General features: G+C 43.9%; 1 protein-coding gene across 1 annotated transcript in view; it reads right to left on the minus strand.

The window, feature by feature from the left end:
* Positions 1-244: 244 nt before the first annotated feature.
* Positions 245-20,208, minus strand: part of LOC147637487 (ABC transporter B family member 13-like) — a 43,905-nt gene continuing 23,941 nt past the window's right edge. Inside the window, exons 5-11 of the mRNA XM_086799273.1 lie at positions 5,304-5,563; positions 4,900-5,216; positions 4,569-4,792; positions 4,090-4,472; positions 3,560-4,002; positions 1,965-2,206; positions 245-1,868 (exon numbers count right to left, since the gene is read on the minus strand). Of these exons, the coding sequence (XP_086655399.1) occupies positions 633-1,868; positions 1,965-2,206; positions 3,560-4,002; positions 4,090-4,472; positions 4,569-4,792; positions 4,900-5,216; positions 5,304-5,563 (3,105 nt within the window). The 3' untranslated portion in view covers positions 245-632. The remainder of the gene's footprint in view (positions 1,869-1,964; positions 2,207-3,559; positions 4,003-4,089; positions 4,473-4,568; positions 4,793-4,899; positions 5,217-5,303; positions 5,564-20,208) is intronic.

A 20,208-nucleotide genomic window follows, 5' to 3' on the forward strand; every position in this document is an offset into this window, starting at 1 on the left:
AACTGTCGTGTATATTCACCCATCTAACTCGTCTATGCTCATGGTCTGGCAACTGGTTGTTTGGATTCATGTGGTTGTTTGGATTCATGGTGGTCCCAATCTCTACAGAGGGTAGTCACGGGTAGCAATGAGTGAGCCAATCTCTACAAGTCATCCCTTGTCGTAATTTAACCACCCCCCCCGCCCCCCCCCCCCCCCCCCCCAAAATTTTAAAAAAAAAAACACTAGGAACGAGAATCACACAGACGAGAAGTAGTTATTGTCTACTAAATATTTATCTATCAATAGCTTGACATGTTTAATATGTCAGCCATGTATGCCCATCATAAAAGAATTGTGGCTTGGGTACGTATACAAAGCTTTGATAAGCTCCCATTCTGTACATTGTTGTTTATACCTAGGTCAGCCTTGGTGGCTGCCCATGTACAGACCTTTCAGGTAGAAAGGCTTCCAAGGAAATGGAGTGAAAATTTTTATTACGCTCTTGATTGTGAGCTCCATGCAGCATGCAGCTTCCAGTTTCTTTTATTTTTTATGTTGACAGGCCTTGCAGAGTCAACATGATAGTGTATTTGCATCTTCAAATTGGTAGATTGCATTCGTGGACTTACCTGAAGAGTGGCATTTGATAACTAAGTTTGTGCAGATCTTCCAGCATTTCTGTTGCTATGTTGTTGCAAGCTAACAAGCTGTGCATACATGCCTCCTGGTTTACTGATGAGATGATAATGATTTCCATTCTCTACCACCTGCCCACCTTGCAAGACTGCTATGGAGTCAGCACTACGGATGGTCGAGAGACGATGAGCAACCACTACTGTAGTCCTCCCTCTCATCAAGCGGTCAAGTGCATCCTGCACCACCTTCTCTGACTCGGCATCCAACGCACTTGTGGCTTCATCAAGCAGCAAAATTGTCGGATTTTTTAATACAGCTCGAGCAATTGCTACACGTTGCTTCTGGCCTCCAGAGAGTTGCAAGCCTCTCTCTCCTACATCTGTCTGATATCCCTGAGGAAGACAAGTGATAAAACCATGTGCATTAGCAGCCTTGGCTGCCCTTATGATCTCTGTCTCAGATGCATCATCAGCTCCATACTTGATATTCTCATAAATGCTTGTGGCAAAAAGGGCAGGTTCTTGTTGTACAAGAGCAATGTGTTGTCTTAGAGACCTTAGGTTTAGCTTTTTGATATCTTTCCCATCAACCAAGACCACCCCCGATTGAGGATCGTAGAACCTTGCAATAAGGGCAATCACAGAGCTCTTTCCCGAGCCACTAGGTCCAACCACAGCAAGGCTGTGGCCAGCATGGATACGCAGATTCAAGCCTCTGAAGACTTCAACATCTGGTCTGGCAGGATAGCTGAATGCTACACGGTGCAACTCAATAGCTCCTGTCACTTCAGTAACTACTTCTGCATCTGGATTGTTTGGATCAATTTCCGTCTTCCGATCCATAATGGCAAACACCGAAGCTAAAGCCTGTGAGCCTTTGACAATGTCAGGGGCCATGGCAAGTGTTTCTGCAACTCCAAATGCAGTCAGAATGAGCACCATGAATGCCTTCATTACATTTCCAAAGTTGGTTTCTTGCTTCTTCACAAGTGTAGATGCATACCAAAGTGCCAGGCCATAGGATCCATACATGAAGCATTGTGAAATGCCATATCCTATTCCAGTGAGTTGTCCCCTCAACCATAACTTTTTCTTGGGGACATCCAATTCACGGGTGAACAAGTTCAGTACTTTATCTTCAGCACAAAAGGCAGCGACTGTGCGAATATTGCTAACAGCCTCTCCTGCCACCATGCTGGCACGGCCATAAGCTTTTCCAAGGTTTCCACCAAAGCCTTTCAGGAATAGTTGCTGCAGTTAAAACAGGGGCCAAATCATTAGAAAAGAAATTCTCTTATGGCCGCAGTAAAACACGAATTTAGTAAAATCTGTCAAGCAACCATGTACCTCACCAACTGAAGCTCCAATGAGAAGAGGGAAAGTTGCAAGTATCACCAATGTCACTCTCCACTCCATCACAAATGCAATAGCAAATGCTGTAACTGTCAATGCCATGTTCTGCATGATAGTGGACATGCGGTCAGCTACAGCAGCTCTTACTAGAGTGGCATCAGTAGCCAGCTGGGATGCTAACAGACTGCTGTTATTCTGATCCAGGTCAAACCAGCCCACCTCATTGTGCAGAATGGCTGCAAACCACACAAGCTGGTTACCAGGTTCTTTCATCTTGAATGCTATGTACAAAAGGAAAGTTCTGGATATTTTCCAAGCTTAACAAAAACCAAAGTGTGATCTTGACTCCATGAGAGTCTACTCACAAAGCTTCAAATCATCAACTCCATCATGCATAGCAGAGACCACATGCTATGACATCTGCACTCACATCTCTGGAGGTGAAGGGCAGACTCAGCCATGATAAAGAGAAGTTAGAACACACACACACACACACACACACACACAGTGGTTGGTTGGGCAACCGCTTTGGATAGAAAGAATTGATATAGCTGGCCGTAGCTTGGACAAAGAAATCTGCATGTCCACTAGTACAGTATAAAAATATACCAATGGAAGGTTCAACTTATTTCCCAAACTTAACAAAAACCAAAGTGCAATCTTGACTCAATGAGAGTCTACTCACAAAGCTTCAAATCATCAACTCCATCATGCATAGCATCATAGACTACATGCTATGACACCCCACTGATGTCATCAGCTCCCAAGAGTAGGTACAGATTCATGCATTAAGCTATGTCGCCGCAGTGGACAAATCTTCATAGATAAACCATCAATTTGAGTTTCTATCACTTCTTTCAAGGTAGAGGGCAGATTCAGCCATGATAAGGGCTAGCACTTAAGAGAACAGATGCGCGCGCAAACACACGGTTATTGTGATAGAAAGAATTGCATGTCTGCTGATAACAAATGGAAAGTTCAGGATATTTCCCAAACTTAACAAAACACAAAGTGCCATCTTGACTCCACGAGAATCTACTCAAAAAGCTTCAAATCATAAAACTCCGTTGTGCATAACATAGACTGCAGGTTATGGCATCCATCCCCACTTACGTCATCAGCACCCAAGAGTAGGTGCAGGTTTATCCATAAAGTAAATCTTCATAGGTAAACCATCAAATTGAGTGTCTATCACTTCTCTAGAGGTGGCAGACTAGGCCATAATGAAGGCTAGCACTAAAATGCAGCACACCCCCCCCCACCCATCCACCCACACACACTTACACACACACACACAGCTTTGGATAGAAAGAATTATTATAAAGCAGCTAGGCGCAACTTGGACAAAGACTTCAAAAGAATTCAGCATGTTCGCTAACCTGGCAAAAGATGGAAAGTTCAGGTTATTTCCCAAACTTAATAAAAACCCAAGTGTGCTCTTGGATCCATAAGGGTCTACTCACCAAGCTTCAAATCATCAACTCCATCATGCATAACATAGACTACTTGCTATGGCATCCCCTCATCGCCCAAGAGTAGGTACAGGTTCATTGAATGGTTACTTTTAAATACAAGAAAGAGAAGCCCACCTGAAAACATTTTCTCCCGCACTCGCACAGTCAAGCGCTCCCCTGTCAGGGTGAAGAAGTAATGCTGTAGTATGTAAATAAGGACCGTTGCTACTGATGCACCAGCAAAAATTAACGCCACCTTTCGAACTTCATGCTTTAAATATGATACGTCTGGACTGTAGAAACTGATCAATATTTGGCTTATAGCCAGTGCAAAAAGAGGAGTCTCCACGCCTGCCATGATAGCTCCTAATGTTCCCAAAAGTGCATATGGCCACTCAGGAAGATTCAATTTGAGCAGTCTCCACATTGAGGGTAGAGGACTTTTCGCGTGCCGATCCTCCAAATCAACTGGTGGATACAGATCTGATTCGCCAGTAAAAGACTGCAAGCTTGAAGTGCGAAAACTCTGGGTTTTGGACTGAGACAAAGAGGAGGTGTGTGAGTTCCTGTTTATCTCCCTGCAAAAGCCAATGGAGACACTGATTAGTCAAATGGAACAAGCATGGAAAGGAGTATTGTGCCATCCATTGAGAACACGAGCTTACAGAGAATGCTTAGTTGAAGATGCTCCCCCCTCTGCACTGGGCCTGTTTAGTGCAGATTCCTGCAATTTGACAAGAGTGAAATATTCCCCATTCTCACCTTTAGAGATGAGCTGATCATGTGTACCCAGCTCCACAACCTTACCAAGCTTGACCACAGCAATAGTATCAGCATTGCGAATCGTTGAAAGGCGGTGTGCAACAATTATTGTCGTCCTCCCAACCATAAGATGATCCAATGCCTCTTGTACCAAATGCTCGGAGGCTGCATCTAGTGCACTGGTAGCCTCATCGAGCAGGAGGATGGAAGGGTTCTTGAGCATGGCCCTTGCTATCGCAATGCGCTGCTTTTGACCTCCAGACAATTGCACACCTCTTTCACCAACCTGGTTTAAATGGAAAGTCATAAAGATAAGCACTAAGTTGAGGCAGAAAACCAAATAAAATTATTCCACTAGCTCTCTTAGAAATGTCACACTGACCTGTGTAGCATATCCATTTGGAAGCTGCTCTATGAAAGAATGAGCATTGGCACCTCTGGCAGCCATGTGAACAGCGTTCAGATCAGCATCGTCCTTGCCATAAAGAATATTTTCCATAATGCTAGTGGCAAAGAGGGCAGGTTCTTGGTTCACTAATCCAATTTGGCTCCTCAGCCACTTCAGTTGTAAAATCTTTATATCATGGCCATCAATCATCACCTTCCCTGCAGCACGCGCTAAGTATGAGTTAGTTTAAGTACCACGAGAGCTTCCATGCACAACAAACACATCACTACATTGAATATCAATTTTGCTGCTCTGAGGTACTGACCAGATATAGGGTCATAGAAACGCTCAATGAGTGAGACCACTGTGCTTTTCCCAGAGCCACTTCCACCTACTAGTGCCATAGTTTTTCCAGAAGGAATCTTTAAGTTGAAGTTCTGAAAGATGACCACATTTGGCCTGGAAGGATAACTAAAGGAGACATCACAAAGTTCAATGTGTCCCTCAACTTGAGACAGAGTCCTTCCTTGAAGGAGATTCACGTTAATGGCGGGTTTGCATTTGATCATTTCAAGAATGTTGTAGCCAGCAGCCTTTCCTTTACCAAAAGCCGCTAAGTTGGGAGCTGCCTGCCCAAGTGAGCTGAATGACAGCAGCAAAAGTTAAGGGCATAATACAAAGATAAGACTAAATTTTATTCATAGAGAATCTGAGATCAATCAGACTTACATGCCACTGATAATTACGTTTAGAATAGTGGTGAAAGCCTGACCACCATTTGTCACCTTATGAATGACCAAAGTGCTTGCATACCAGAGTAGTAAGGCCCAAGCACCAAAAAGCAATCCATAAGTACAACCTACACCCACTCCCTTGGCCATTCCACCTTTCTTTCCAAGCTTGAAGGACATCTGCAAGGCCGCCCTGTATGTGTCAATTGTCTTCTCCTCTCCAACAAAAGAATAGACCGTTCGGATTTGCGCAATGGCCTGAAATTTAGAAGGAATTACGAAAGGTGTTAATAGGAAAATTGCTTGACTATCACCACAGCCAACCATATCCAAGAAAATTATATTGAGAACGTAAGTTCAGGTTGTCCCCCAGCTAAGCAAGGAAGAAAGTGCTGTCTTGACTTAATAGAGCTTCACAACATCGACCAGACGGTACAGACTGCTTTGTGCTTGGCATGTCATCACTGCCAGGAGTAGGAACACTGTGCATATAAAGATATCCCACCTAAAATCTTCATAGAATATATGCTGTTGCTTCTACTGGACTAGTAGCCCTAAATAACTGCATAGCGCATATTAGTGCTAGAGCTGATGCATGTGCCACTCATTATTTTTTTTATCCCGATTGAAGTCTTCAAACAACCTCCAAATTTTGCAATTGAAGTGTTTCCCAAAACAGACAAAAGAATTTGTTGCTGAAAGTTTGATGTCTGGACCTACTCTAGTTGTCAAGGTGCACTATGAGTGAACATGATCCTTTAAATTAATTTGAAGCACAAAACTCAGAAGAGAAAGAGAACGCTTGTTGATTCTTTCAATCTTATCCACTATACTGTACTGCTGAAGTAAATGAAGCTTACAAATTTTCAAAGAATCTTACTAGATATGCTAACAACTAAATTGCTTAGTAAGCTCAAAGAACAAGGCATAGTTTTTTTCATAATATTCCATACTTCCATACCCGTATGCGTATGGAAAAACTTTTCATACTCCAGCCAAAAAAGAAAATGTTTTGCATCTTCTCTAGACATAGAGATTAGTTGTCAATGTGTGAAAGTCATGACGGATGAAACATGGTCAATTCGTGAATGGTCTATCATGGCTTTCACATACCTTAAGTCTCTCATGGTTCACTTCTTTGAAAATGGCATGTCTACCCTTTCATTTAAGAATCAAGTATGAAATCCCACATATGGAATTTCTCCAAGGTTTGAACCATACTGATTTCATAGTTCCAGACTCATACACGTATGTTGTATGGTTGCCGTATGAAAAAACTATGCCTACAAGTCACATGTTTTGGCATTTGCCCACTCCACACTCCTTAGTCCCTACTTATGTAACATGTTACATGATACATGATACGTGATACATGATCATCATACATCATTGATCATACATGTATGATATAAACAAGTTACAGTAATATAAAGTCCGGAGTTTGGATTCTGGCTCTACATCATTTATGTTTTTTCTAATCCCAAAGTCTTTTCAGTTCCAAGTTTCTTTGGTTTTTTGTGTCATATGTAGCATGTTTTTCCTTAAATTTAGGGTGCCGTATGGTATCCAACATATGGAATTTCTTGGGAATGTGAACCGTACTTTTTTCGTACTTCCATACTCGTATGTGTTTGCCGTATGGTTGCCGTATGGAAAAACTATGGAGCAAGGCTATGAACAAAAGCAAGACAATCTTTTGTAGTCCTCTCCCAAATGCTCAAAGATTAAGGTTGTGAATGGAAGTGTGTTAGAAAGTGTTAAAGATGCTATTTTCAGCCATGGTCATCTCCCCGTTGTCAGCCCGTAAAGGGACATTTATGGAGATGGACTTGCATGGGATTAAGGGCTAGGAGATAGAGGTTTGCATTAGGTTTCATATGATGTAAATCTATAGCATGTTTTATGTGTGGAAAGGAGCAGAAATTGGGGCTTTTGTGTTGAATATTAAATGATTAATGATAAACAAGTGCTAGGTGGTTGTGTAAACTAGCACTACATTACGTGTAAGCTTAGGCTTTAAATAAAGTGGTTCAAATGTGTGTGAACAACCGCTAGTGTGTATAGAGTTCTTTTGTGTGGGAACAGCCTCTTAGAAGTATATTATGTAAAGTAGTGATGTGTGGCAAAGTAACACCTATTAGGGACACTTGGCATTATATTTGACATGTGCCATATGTGGTGGCAGCCTATGCCCACACCTTGTAAAGGGGGCCTTTCCTATATAAAAAGGACCATTTATCGTAATGAATATATGCTTTCCACGACACTTGTATTTTTTCCCTAATACCTTTGCTACTTGTGCTGATAATCTTGTTGATCAACGTCTTTCTCTTTCTCCCCATCAACTATTCGCTTGTACTCTCACCCTAAGGTACAAAAGTCAACAGTTGGTATCAGAGCTGTACAAATCAATTGCTGATATCTCTGCTTGCTGCAGTTCTTCCCTATTTGCGCCGCCAATCCCAAGTCAGGCGCCACCTCCAGCCACCTAATCCCTTTGCTATTGTGCTGATAATCTTGTTGGTTAACGTCTTTCTCTTTCTCCCCATCAACTATTCACTTGCACTCTCACCCTAAGGTACAAAAGTCAACAGTTGGTATCAGAGCTGTACAAATCAATTGTTGATATCTCTGCTTGCTGCAGTTCTTCCCTATTTGCGCCGCCGATCCCAAGCCAGGCGCCACCTCCAGCCACCATTCCACAGCTGTGCACTGCCAGCTAAGCCCGGCCAGTGGGTGGCGTTATTTCACCCGCCACCAGCAACGATCAGACAGGATCCGCCATTGTTCCGGGCTATTAACCAAGGGCTTCTTGGTGTGCCTTTGTGCTTTTGTGGGGAAGAGAAAAGAAGCAGATAAATTCACACCACCATCATGTTCACAGAGGTACATATATTTTGGGACTTTCTTTTGCATACCCCAGTTTTGACAAATTCAAAGTTTCTGTGCTGCATATTTGGGGATTCTTGTTCATAAGGAGAAGATTGAGTGGATGCATCCACGAGCACTCCTGTACTTGTGCATATCATCCAGACACTGTTCCTGAGCAACACTCCCGAAGTCTTGTGTTAGCTCACTCAAGTATACACCATGTTTTGGTATACTTTGTCGATCGCACCTTTCATTCCATCATATCCCAGTGCCTTGTGTGCACACTCCGTACCTCTTTCCTTCTCTTACTTTCCCAAGAGCTCACATCCAAGGGGGAGCTTTCTTGTTTCTTGTACCCTATCTAGCTTTAAGAAATCCTGTACTATGAGGATGTCGCTGCCATTGATCTTTCCGAGTTTGGTGGGTTCATGACAACTGAAGATCAGCTTGATGGTCACAACTACTCGCTATGGAGCTTCATGATGAAGAGTCTGCTAATAGCCAAGGGCTATGGGAGACTGTCACATGGCAAGAGCCTCGACCTACAACACCAACTGCTAGCACCTCCCCGCGACAGGTCACAGCACCAAGGGGGACTCAAACTGTGGCACAAGTGGTGTCAGGCATTTCAAGCCTACAAAAGCATTGAACTTGGTGAGTCAACATAACTTCTATCATACCAATCAATCTATCATTGAGCCGTGCAACACTCTCTTGAGCTTTGTCACATCTCTCTCTCTCTCTCTCTCTCACACACACACACACCTCAGCTCACCAGCATTCTCCACACATCTTCCACCACTTCTTTCATCTGCACGCGGCGATCTAACACCAAGCCACCCTGTGGTTCTATGACCCAAAACTGTTGGCATGATGACGAGCCACACACTCTCGTCTTAAGCATGAGGTACACATTTGGCAAATCACAAAGCGCCGAGCGCAACGGATTTCTCAACAATTCACGCAACACAAGAAACAGGAGTTCTATGCTTGAAAACAGAATGAATTATACCGACTCTTCTTAGGAACGAATTGCAAAGAGGCTCGGAGGAAACTCCGAGAACATCGCCCCTCCGGGCCTCCACACCTATCACATGCCCAGATACATGGCACTCCTATGCACACCCCCTCTATCATATCCCCCATCAACCACCTCTACCCCAGCCTCCACATTCCCGCCCCACCTCCACCTTCTTCACAAAGGGTATAGTCTTCAAGGCCATCCATAGACAATGTAATGGACAGGCCCAGGATTACAAGGGACTCACTACCAAGTACACCTCACATGCCGCGCCTGTCACATGCACCCTACGCTAGAGTGCTATGTGACACACTACCTCTACATCACTGCAACATGTATACACTAGGATTTACCTTTTTAGGAATATTTGTCGTATGCCGTGACCCCATTGTGAGCCCAAATCCGGGACATGTCAGGCACGATCTACGTAGGTCATTCTCCACAGCCGTAGAGAGTTAACACATGTCAGACCTCTTACCCACTTGGAGCATCCATCAAATAAAGTCATGCAATAGTCAACCACAGCTTAGGTATGGGCATAAAACACATGGGCCAGCCCAAAAGGCACCCCAACATGAGGGTTGCCTGGCACAGGGGTCTAAGTACCCTCTGCCAATACTTCTAGGCATGAGGGCTAGTTTGACTACCACACTCAACACATTGGCCATCATCTACACAAGCATGGAGAGCATTAACCGCCTCGAACCCTCAGTCGGCCAGCATAAAAGGCCTTCACATTGCAATCGCTAGCCTACGAGACTTTCATACAACAGTCGGCCATCGTCCAATCCCATCAACAGGTAGTCAGGTAGGACTGCCAGTTGGCCAGCACGAACAGGAAAACATGGGAAGTACGCGCAGCATTTAATGCTGAAAATGGGACTTTCTTGTCTACAAAACAGGCCGACGAGCAACATGTATCCATATGTAAGCAAGCGACTTGTTTCCAGCGTAATTCATCATTCATCAAAGCAGTGTTCTGTAGTTCTCAAGAAGTTCTGTGTGCCGAACCCATCCGTCTTCTTGCACCTACACTCGGCCTTCAGCACTTGATTGTGCTACAGCCCCAAGGCCCCTGCAAAGAGATTCTTCAGCATTCAGTTAGCATATGTGCATCCCTCAGTTTTGGGCTTGCATAGTGGTCGTTGAAGAGCTATTCAAAGGAGCTTGGACAGCATCTGGTTCACCCTACATTCGGTCTACTTCGTCCTTGCGTTTGGCACTCCTCAGTCATCATTCATATCCATCGTACAAAGTTCTCCAAAGAAATATAAGCAAACACTCCTACTTGCAAGGGAGGGCCTTCAGTGGGTAATTGGGACCCATTACTGTGTCGACTATCTATCTTCTCTCTCTCTCTCTCTCTCTCTCTCTCTCTCTCTCTCTCTCTCTCAGGGCCACTCTGGAGTATGGTATGCACTAGTTTCCACTTGGTTCTCAGTATATGGGCTCCGCATGGACCGCCTACCCCCCCTTCAATATAGTTTGGACTCCCCTTTTCTCCAGCTCTCTCCCGTGGATACCAACCGGGTTATCCAGTTAGATCTTCTCAGCCTCTACACCCATTGCACATGGATCACACCTTCAGAGCTCCCCACGAAGATGCACCTCTACAAAGATCACTTCCTCACACTCACTGAGGATGGATTCATCCAGTACCCAGGCTACTTGAGTGTTCACATGTCCCATTCCATGCGGTTTGTGATTGGCCAGATACGGGTTTCATCCCACCGCCTCAAAGTGGAGACAGGTAGAGATGAGCGCATATTCAGAGCCGGGAAGCTCATACGGAGACCCACAGAGGAGAGGATCTACCAATTATGCCACACAGAGGTTGAGACGGATGAGCATTACATATGCTGTTGCCTAGTATACTATGAGATCCGCGGGAAGTTTCACTGTCTATTTCGTAAGGGATTTGGTCCACTCTCCAGGATCATTGACTTCCAGGACCAGCGTTGCCTAAGCCTCTTCCTGCTTGAGCTTCGCAGACACAAGGACACCTTGAGAGAGCTTTGGCCCCGGCCACCCCGCCCCCTCCCTCACCAGCCAACCATCACCAGTTTCCTCCGAACCCAAGAGGTGGAGGACACCGATATAGTGAGTCTTGTGGACCCTCCACGAGCTATTCCGGACCTACCTCGCCGAGAGGAGTTACCTCGAACCGAGCCTCCGCACTCCAACGTGCCTGACGCCCCTCGCTTCTCTGTTAGCCACGATCACCTCATCAGCTCCAGATCTAGGACATGCTCCACCGCCATCGAGCTACCTTTCCACGTGACATAGCTGAGGGAGACCTCTCGACCATACTCATTAGCCCCATGCTTGATATTTTGGAGAGTGGTATACCATCTACTCGAAGCTGATGCTGCTCCATAGTCACATGAAAATGCGTTTCTGGAGTGAGAAACCCCAAAACGCAAGAAACGTTTCGAAACGTTTCAAAAACTCTTGATTTTTTTTGGTTTCTCAAAAAAAAATGTTTCTCAAAGTCAAAAGTTCCTATTTTTTGAAACTTTAGCAATGCAAAATTATATGGAAAAAAATCCGAAACCTTGGTGTTTCTTAGCCGAAGGTAGAAACGTTTTGCCCCGAAACCTCAAAAACCCCGAAACGTTTCTGGTGACTATGTGCTGCTCTCATGTTTCTATGTTCTCAGTATTTCCATGGATAGTTTTGTATCACCCAAGTGAGATAGCTATGTTTATGTTTTCTTTCTGTTTTACTTTCCATTCCATGATAAGATATGCCATGGACATTATTGTATCACTTTGGTCTCATAGGCCCATTGGGCCTTTAGTAGACACTTAATATATCTTTCTTTCTTTCTCTTCTCCTCTCTCAAAGTGTAATTGCATAAACTCACGGGTATAAAGAAGGCTTTGTTGCACGGTACCACGACGATCAACCTAATGCATGCTACATTGGTATCAGAGCTACAGGTTGTAACCCAACTTGGCTACTCTAAAGTGAGAGCATTCCGTGGATGGTTAAACTGCGGTCAGGCACAACCACCCAAGCCTCCACAATGTCAAGAGAGGCATCGTCAGCAAGCTACAAAGAACCGCGTCACTATACCATCCCCAATGACTGGTTATTTTACAAGAAGCGACTCTGCATTCTCAGGGAAAAGTGACAAGCACTTCTCCATGATGTCCATGACTCTCTCGTTGGAGGTCATCCCCAATGACTGATTATTTTACAAGAAGCGACTCTGCATTCTCAGGGAAAAGTGACAAGCACTTCTCCATGATGTCCATGACTCTCTCGTTGGAGGTCATCGTCGTATCAACAATACACGGCCAAACAAAAACCTATAATCAGTTGGCTTTTGATGTTCTCAAATCGTATTGCCATGACAGGCAATCAAAGTGGAAGCATTGCCTTCCTTTGGTTCAGGCCATCCTCAACGACCCTCATTCATCTAGCATTGATCGGACTCCATACGAGGCAGCATTTGGTCGTCGTTTCTCATCACTTCTTATGAGAATGGTATCACCTTCCTTGCAAGTCAACAAGACCACCGAAATTTTTGCAGAGTCTGTCAAGGAGCGCCTTACTAAAGCACAAGAAACATACACTGAGTGTAACTTGGTTAAACACAATGCTAATCAATACACTTAAATACACTAAGATTTGAAGGACACTTGCTCAAATACAAGAAGTAAATTTCTGAATTGACAAGAGACACACAATGAGCCGGAACGGCCGACCCCTCCCTTGAGTAAATTGTATTACTATTGGAGAAATTTAATACATAGCTTCACGGGCATCCATTGCCAAATCCTCCATGCCAATGCATATGAAATTCAACATTTAGAAAACAATGGTATATCGATGTAGATCACCAAGGAGCTGCCTTGATGCCCGGCCCAACTTCAGTGCCCATATTCTCTACCATTGGCTCTATGTTCTACCAAGCATGTAGAGGAAAGTAAAATAGTGTAGAGACTCTCCATAGAGTGTTGTAGACAAGAATGCAACCAACCAACATGGTAGAGGCTAGTTTGCAGCAAGATAACCACTCAAATGAAGAGAGAGGACTCCAATTTATAGATTTGGAACTCTCATGAGCTAGAATGGCAAGAAAAAGCTATAATGACAAGTGGAGAGCTAAGGTGACAAGTGTGAGGCCACTTGTATCACTTTAATCCATTGTCCTACACATGTCTCAATATAAGAAATGGTCCCCTCCCCCCCTAAATTTCATCTCTAAAATTATCTCGACTTGTAGACCTTCTATCAAAGAAGTCCTCCCATTTGCTTCGTTGACGAACGTAATAATGAAGCGAACGGAATTTACTTTAAGAGTTGTTTAAAAATAGTAACCCTCCTAGATTTTAGGAGGTTGTTCCTTTGTATTCCACCTTATTAGAAATATATGTGAGTACCATGTAGAAACATGTTTCAATGCTACACCTCTCCCAAATCCTAGGAACCTTGCCGTACATGCTTTCCACTTCACCTTGAGCTCCAATGCCCATTTCTGTGTCCAAGAAACCATCTCGAGTGCCTAGACCAAGCTTCGGGTGCTAGATTTTATACTCGATAATCCCCCATTCCCAAAGCTTCTAAATAATGTATATTTGGGCATTCCGAAATCCATCATACCTCTTTTCACACTGGAAATGTTCAGGCTGGTGACATCGCCCCCAGCTTCTTCAAAGTTTTCCGCAACTTTAGACTTTAAGCCATATATCCAAGATAGAATCATGTCCCATCATGTGGACGAGACAAGAGTCTCATAAATCAAATATAATTCAAAGAATCCATGTTCCAAATAAATCGGTGAGACTAAATAAGTCCCCATAATACCAATATCAAAATCATGTCCCAAATAAATGGGTGAGACAAATCAATCCCATAAATCCAGATTTCATAACCATGGCCCAAATAAATGGACAAGACTAATGAGTCTCCATAATACAAATATCCAAATCATACCTCTCTATCCACTCCAAGAGTATATCCAAACAGATAAGTGTTGGTATCGAATCCACCAACTCCTAGGAGTGGACCCTCGTTCACCAATCCCCTAGTGTCACGTCAAACGCATCCTACTACTCTCAACTGGCTTCTATACTTACACATGCGAACACCAAGCCGAGGAATAGAAGAACGATTGACCGTGCACGCGGATGTAGAACGTCCATTGGATCTAAGTGCAAATATCAAGTCCCTACCATACTAGGTTTCAGTTTACTGACACTTGGCGTAGATGCAAGTTTCCCTACCAACAAGGTGTCAGTCCACATGACCCTTGGCGTAGACATAAATCCCATGCCAACCAAGCGACATGTCCACTCTACCACTTGCACTCCCTGTTGGAACTCTAACCACACGTGGGTTCACGTGTGTAACATAAGATAATAGATATCCTTGTGCTCCATAAACATTTTTGCTACACATAGATTATAGACACTCGGCCACCGATAGTTTTACAGGTTCGGCCACCAATAGAAATCCATAGAAAAATCCTCAATCCATGAGTTGTCATGCGCTCTATGAATCGAATATATCCCAATAAAGGGAACTATAATCATGTATATCATAGATACCAGGCTTTTCAACTATTGACAATGTTTCCCCGAAACAACTCAAAGAGATACAATTCAACCTTCTCCTTGTATACACATACATGCTAAACACAAAACAAACAACATTGAAAAAGTACTTATCTCTTGGTTATCAAGTCCATCATGAGTCTAAAAGAGATTGCTATGAGCCTTGATAGAATAACCCAAATACCAATAAACCCATCCACGCACAAAAGCCAAGTATGCGCTGCTACAAGAGGTTGGTACAAGCAGTGCAAAGGCTGGCATAGGCAACGCAAAGGCTAGCGGCAAGCGTCTGAGATAAGCGCAACACTAGTAGCTTTGCTCAATAGGCGGCTAATGCTGGCAGCACTGGGTCAAGGGACGGTGCTAGAGGCAGCTGCCGTAAATGCCACAATTCTGCCTAGTGCATGGCAGGTGTAAGAGTGGTAACCACATGAGCATCATGCTCTCTCCTGTCAAACCTATCAAGCTCATATAACCCACGGTACAATGTGCCGAAAGTGACCAATACATAGCCACCTTCACGGTCTTTCACTGTGCATCTGTCGTCCTCAAAGTTCACTGCATATCCTCTTTTAGCAAAAGAGAAGACAAATAGCAAGTTCTTCTTAATCCTTGGCACATACAATACATTTGGAAGACATAATTCTGCACCATCTGTTGTTGGGAGGATCACCTCACCAACACCCTAAACTGGATAAGAAGAATCGTTTCAACATGTTACCCGCTTGCCTTCAGGGGCAGCCATAAGCTTCTTAAACAAATCCCTGTGTGAGGTAATGTGTTTAGACCCACCACTGTCAAAGTACCATGTGTCGTGTCTTTCATTGACACTGAGAGACATATGCTCCAATGATGCATCATAACTACAAGTAAGAAAAGTCCACTCATCCTGCACAAGATTTACTGATGTATCATCTTTCCCTGTAGGTGATAAAGAAGAATCTACAACCATGCCGCTTTCCTTTTTCTTCTCCTTCGCAAGCCTTTTTCTGCACTCATTCAAGTAATGACCTAGCTTCTTGCAGTAGTGACATTTGCCCTTTTTCTTGGGCTTGCCTACATCATTTTTAGCCTTTTGTGAAGGTTGTCCCGAATCAGCCTTTGGCTGAAAACTGTGTTTGGCTTTCCCTTGCCCTTGTCTTGGCCAACAAAAGCCCCATCATTACCACGCATGCTAGAAGATTTGTTCTTCCGATTTTGCTCCTCCTGTAGTAGCAAGCCAACCAACTCTTCAAACAAGATTGGTTCTGGGTTTCCCCGCATAGATAGAGTGAGCGATGTGTGGAAGTTCAAGTAGGTTTCTAGTAAAGATGATAGTGTCCTAGAAACCAGCCCTTTTTCATAAATGACCTCATCAATATTGAGCAGCTGCTCTCGGAGATCTTGGATCTTTGTAAGATGATCAGCCATACTATCACCTTCATTCATGTCCAAGTTCTCAAGCTCTTTCTTGAGAAATGCAACCCTAGCCTCATTCTTTGCTTGATACATGGTTTAAAGTACATCCCAAGCTTGTTATGAGGTCCTGCAAGACCGAATATGCGGTATGATTGATCGCTTTACTAACAAAGCAATCAAAGCCATTGCTTGGGCATCGCAAGTATCCCATCTCTTCTGCTCCCGTGATGGAAGAGTGGGTATCGCAACTTGTTCGGCACCACGGCCAGGTGTGTTACAGGGCGTACATCTTGATTCTTCACCTCACACATAACCCCATAATCCTTTGGCCACGAAAAGATTTCGGACCATGAAACTCCAGAGGGAGTAATTACTGTCATCCAAGTCCTCTTGGAACAAAACCCCGAATATATCGGGTCGTATTTCCAATCATTTGTTGAAATCTCTTTACCAAGTGATATGCAAACACGTGCAACCAAATATGGTGTAAAAAGCACCTGCAAACAAAATCCCAAACGCACCGGAGTGCAATGTCAGGCAACCACAAAGTCTTGTGCAAATGTTTTGCCCAAATACAAGGCTGCAGATAAGCAATGCTGAAAATCCCCAAATTTTTTAGCCCCAATGGACTAATTTATGTGTCAATTGCACATAATTCACAAAAGCCCCAAAAATCTATGTACCAATGAGCTTTAACTGTACAATTAAGTACTGATTTTAAGAAAGCCCCAAATTTCTCTGTCTTGTAATTGCAATTGTGCAAATTTTATAAAATCCCCAATTTTTTTCTAAATCCTACACTGAGATAATGCATTGCACTGCTACTCGCACCTAATTTTTGCAATGAAGCAAGAAATGTACAAGAGCCCCTTAAACTGAACCAAAAAATCAATTACCTCGCCGTAACCTTGATTTGCAAGGTTTGCAGGTGTTGGTGACTAGCTTGTCGTAGGAAGGAAGCTGTACTGTCGGGCCTTGACAAGAAGGTGATGGCAACTTTCGATGGAGTAGGCAAGCTACAGCTGCAAAAATGGCGACGGACGCTGCTACTGGTTGGAAGGCGCAAGTAATAGACGTGCTGCAGACAGTGGACGTGCTGCTGCTGGTAGAAAGGTGCAGGCTGCAGACAGTCGACGACTACGAAGATGCAGACAACGAGCAGCTGTGACGCGTGAAGCTGCAAGTGTATCAGGGTAGGCAACGGCACACGCGTGGGCGACGACGAGCACGACAACGGTGACTTCTTGTAGACCGACGACAAACGAAATCTTGACAGCGACGGACTCGTGGCCGGGACGAAGTTACACCCCAAAAAAACTCACAATTCCATCAAATGCCACATCAGCCCCACAAGTGTGGCTGAGCTCCGCCAAGCACTGCCTCTCCTGTGGTTCGAGCACCACCGAGGGGTTGAGTGATGGTGGAGCCGTCGGCACTAGTGCCGCTTGTGATGGTGGCTAAATTGGGCGGAGAACAAGCGGCAAGGAGCGGAGACGGAATTCTGCAGGCGACGGAAGGACAGTCCGGCAATCGACGGAAGCGCACAGATGTCAATGGAAGTGCAACTGGTGATAGAACTCAACGAACAGCCGTGCAGAATGGGGAACCTTGCTATGATACCACTGTTAGGGTTAGGGCTGCACACAGACAGGAACACAAAAAGAATGAACAATAGCAAGCACTCTCAAGAGAGAGATGGTGATTGTTACTCACACAAAGAAGATAGCATACAATGTGCGGAGCTTGGGGGTTGACTCCACAATATCAAAATACAATAAATGCGTGGTGTCCTTTCACACCTAATATCCAAGGGGAAAAACCCAAAGGGAGAAAAGTACCCTTGGTTAGTCCATGTTCACATGAGGCACTACTCATGGCATACATGCCAATATCCTTGTATCGGAAGCTTGTTGGTTCATTGATTTGGTTGCTGGACACCAAATTGGACTTGAGTTTTCCAGTGGGGCTGTTGAGCTCTTTCATGCAGACACCTTTGAAGACTCATTGGGACGCAGGATTGCAGATCTTGCCATATCTGCACGGTACGAAGAATCGTCAACTCTTCTATGACACTGAAGGAGGAACGAAGGATTGAGTCAAACTTTGAGGTTGGAGTAACTCTGTTTGGAAAGGAGATTCAGACACGAGGAGATCTACATCAAGCTACGGATTTATCCTTGGCTTAGGAGCTATTTCTTGGAGCAACAAGAGGCAACCAACTATTGCCTTGTCTTCTACAGAGGCAAAGTATCGAGCTGCTTGCAAGGTTGTGTGATTGTTGGCAAGATTGGGTTTCCACAGAAGGAACCAACGATCATCCAGAGTCACTTTGTTCGTGGAAAGATTTTGCCTGATGACATCTTGCTAGAGTTTTGTTCGACGGAGGACAATGCAGTGGAACTCTCACGAAGCCTCTACCTCAGGCGATGCTCTGTCAGCACTCTAGCTCATTGGGGTTGGTTCCACATCTAGGAGCTGAGAGGGAGTGTTAGCAATCATCTCCTATCTATACATATTACACATTAGGGCCATTGTTGTGGGTGTGCCCACCCATGTAGGTGTTTCTCCATTTTTTCCCCTTTGTCCATGTTATTTCCCCAGTTTTGCTAATCCGGGGGGGGGGACTGTATGAGCTGGCCGACTTGCTTTCTGATGGCCGACTAGCTTCTTGCTGCTGGCCGACCTATCATGTACTGGCCAACTCATTTTTCTGCTGGCCGACTGGATGTCATCCAGTCGTGGGCTCTCATGGGGCTGTCAGCCTGTTTCAGACAACAGCCCCATCCCATATTTATAGTGGGCCTTCCACCCCCCCCCCCCCCCCCCCCCCCCACATTCTGTCATTCTGCACTGGATCTTCAGTGTATATAGCAGAGTTTATACAACTTCTCCCTCTCTACACTTTCTACATTTTCTCTCTCACAGCAATTTGTCTCATTTCCACTGTGCATTCCGACATATTCGTCCAGCCTATGCTTCCAAGAGACAATTGGATTGGGTTGATTATCTCCTCCATGCAAAGTTTGAATATAACAGTGCAAAGCATGCATCGACGAAGTGAGCCCATTCATGTTTATGTCAAGATATCAACCTACAGCTCAATAAACTATTGGTTCGCAAAATGTCAAGGTACAAATAGCTTCAGATTTCTTGCAAGAGCAACAAGAAATTTTGTGTTGGCTAATGAAGCCTTCGCACAGCTCATGATAGCACTAACTTTATGCAAATCATAAATAATTACCTTGAAAATTCAGGTTGGTCAAATTGTTTACCTAAGAATCCCAAGGAATTCAAATGTTATGAAAACATAAGCTTTCTCCTCGGTTTAGCGGGTCTTACAAAATTAATGAGGTAGCTGATAAACTAGATTTTTCCCCAAGGGTGAAGATTCATTGTGTCTTTCTTGTCAATAGATTGAAAGAGATGTTGCGGGTCAGAGATGATCTTGTTTTGGATGATGAACTTCTTCGATTAGAAGATCTACCACAGTATGTTCTACATAAGTCATAGAGTTGACTCTAGGTAGCACTCACAAACAAGAGTGTTCGAGAGATGCTCATCAAGTGAATCACACTAAACAAGACAATTCTTGGGTAACTAAAGAGTCTTCAAAAAGATACTTCTTTGACCACCTTGCTAGTGATTTCTAGAAGTCGATCTAGTTGAAAAAGAGGGAATAAGTTATAGCCCCAAGGGTCATAACGTGGCTACCAACTAGCAAGTTAGTCTTATATCTATGGGTGGCCCTGTTTCAAAATACTAAAGGTTATATGTTGAAAGAGACTTATGGGCCACTTTTGATATCAGCTAGTAAGAAAAGAAAATATGCATTAATGTGAGGCGCCCATTTACCCAAGACCTCAACACAGAACTGTGCTATAATCCAACGAAACCTCCTCACTCTCATCGTCATCATCAAATAACTTAAATTTACATAAATTGCAAAAAATAGAGAATTGTTGACGACAACTTAAAATGGTAGAATTACAACAGAGAATATCCATGAATCCTTGATTAGGAGATGAATACAATTTGGCGGAGCTCAAACC

This window comes from Cibotium barometz, chromosome 6 (assembly GCF_041138505.1).
Source record: "Cibotium barometz isolate CiBa-2024 chromosome 6, ASM4113850v1, whole genome shotgun sequence".
NCBI classification, from domain to species: Eukaryota; Viridiplantae; Streptophyta; class Polypodiopsida; order Cyatheales; family Cibotiaceae; genus Cibotium; species Cibotium barometz.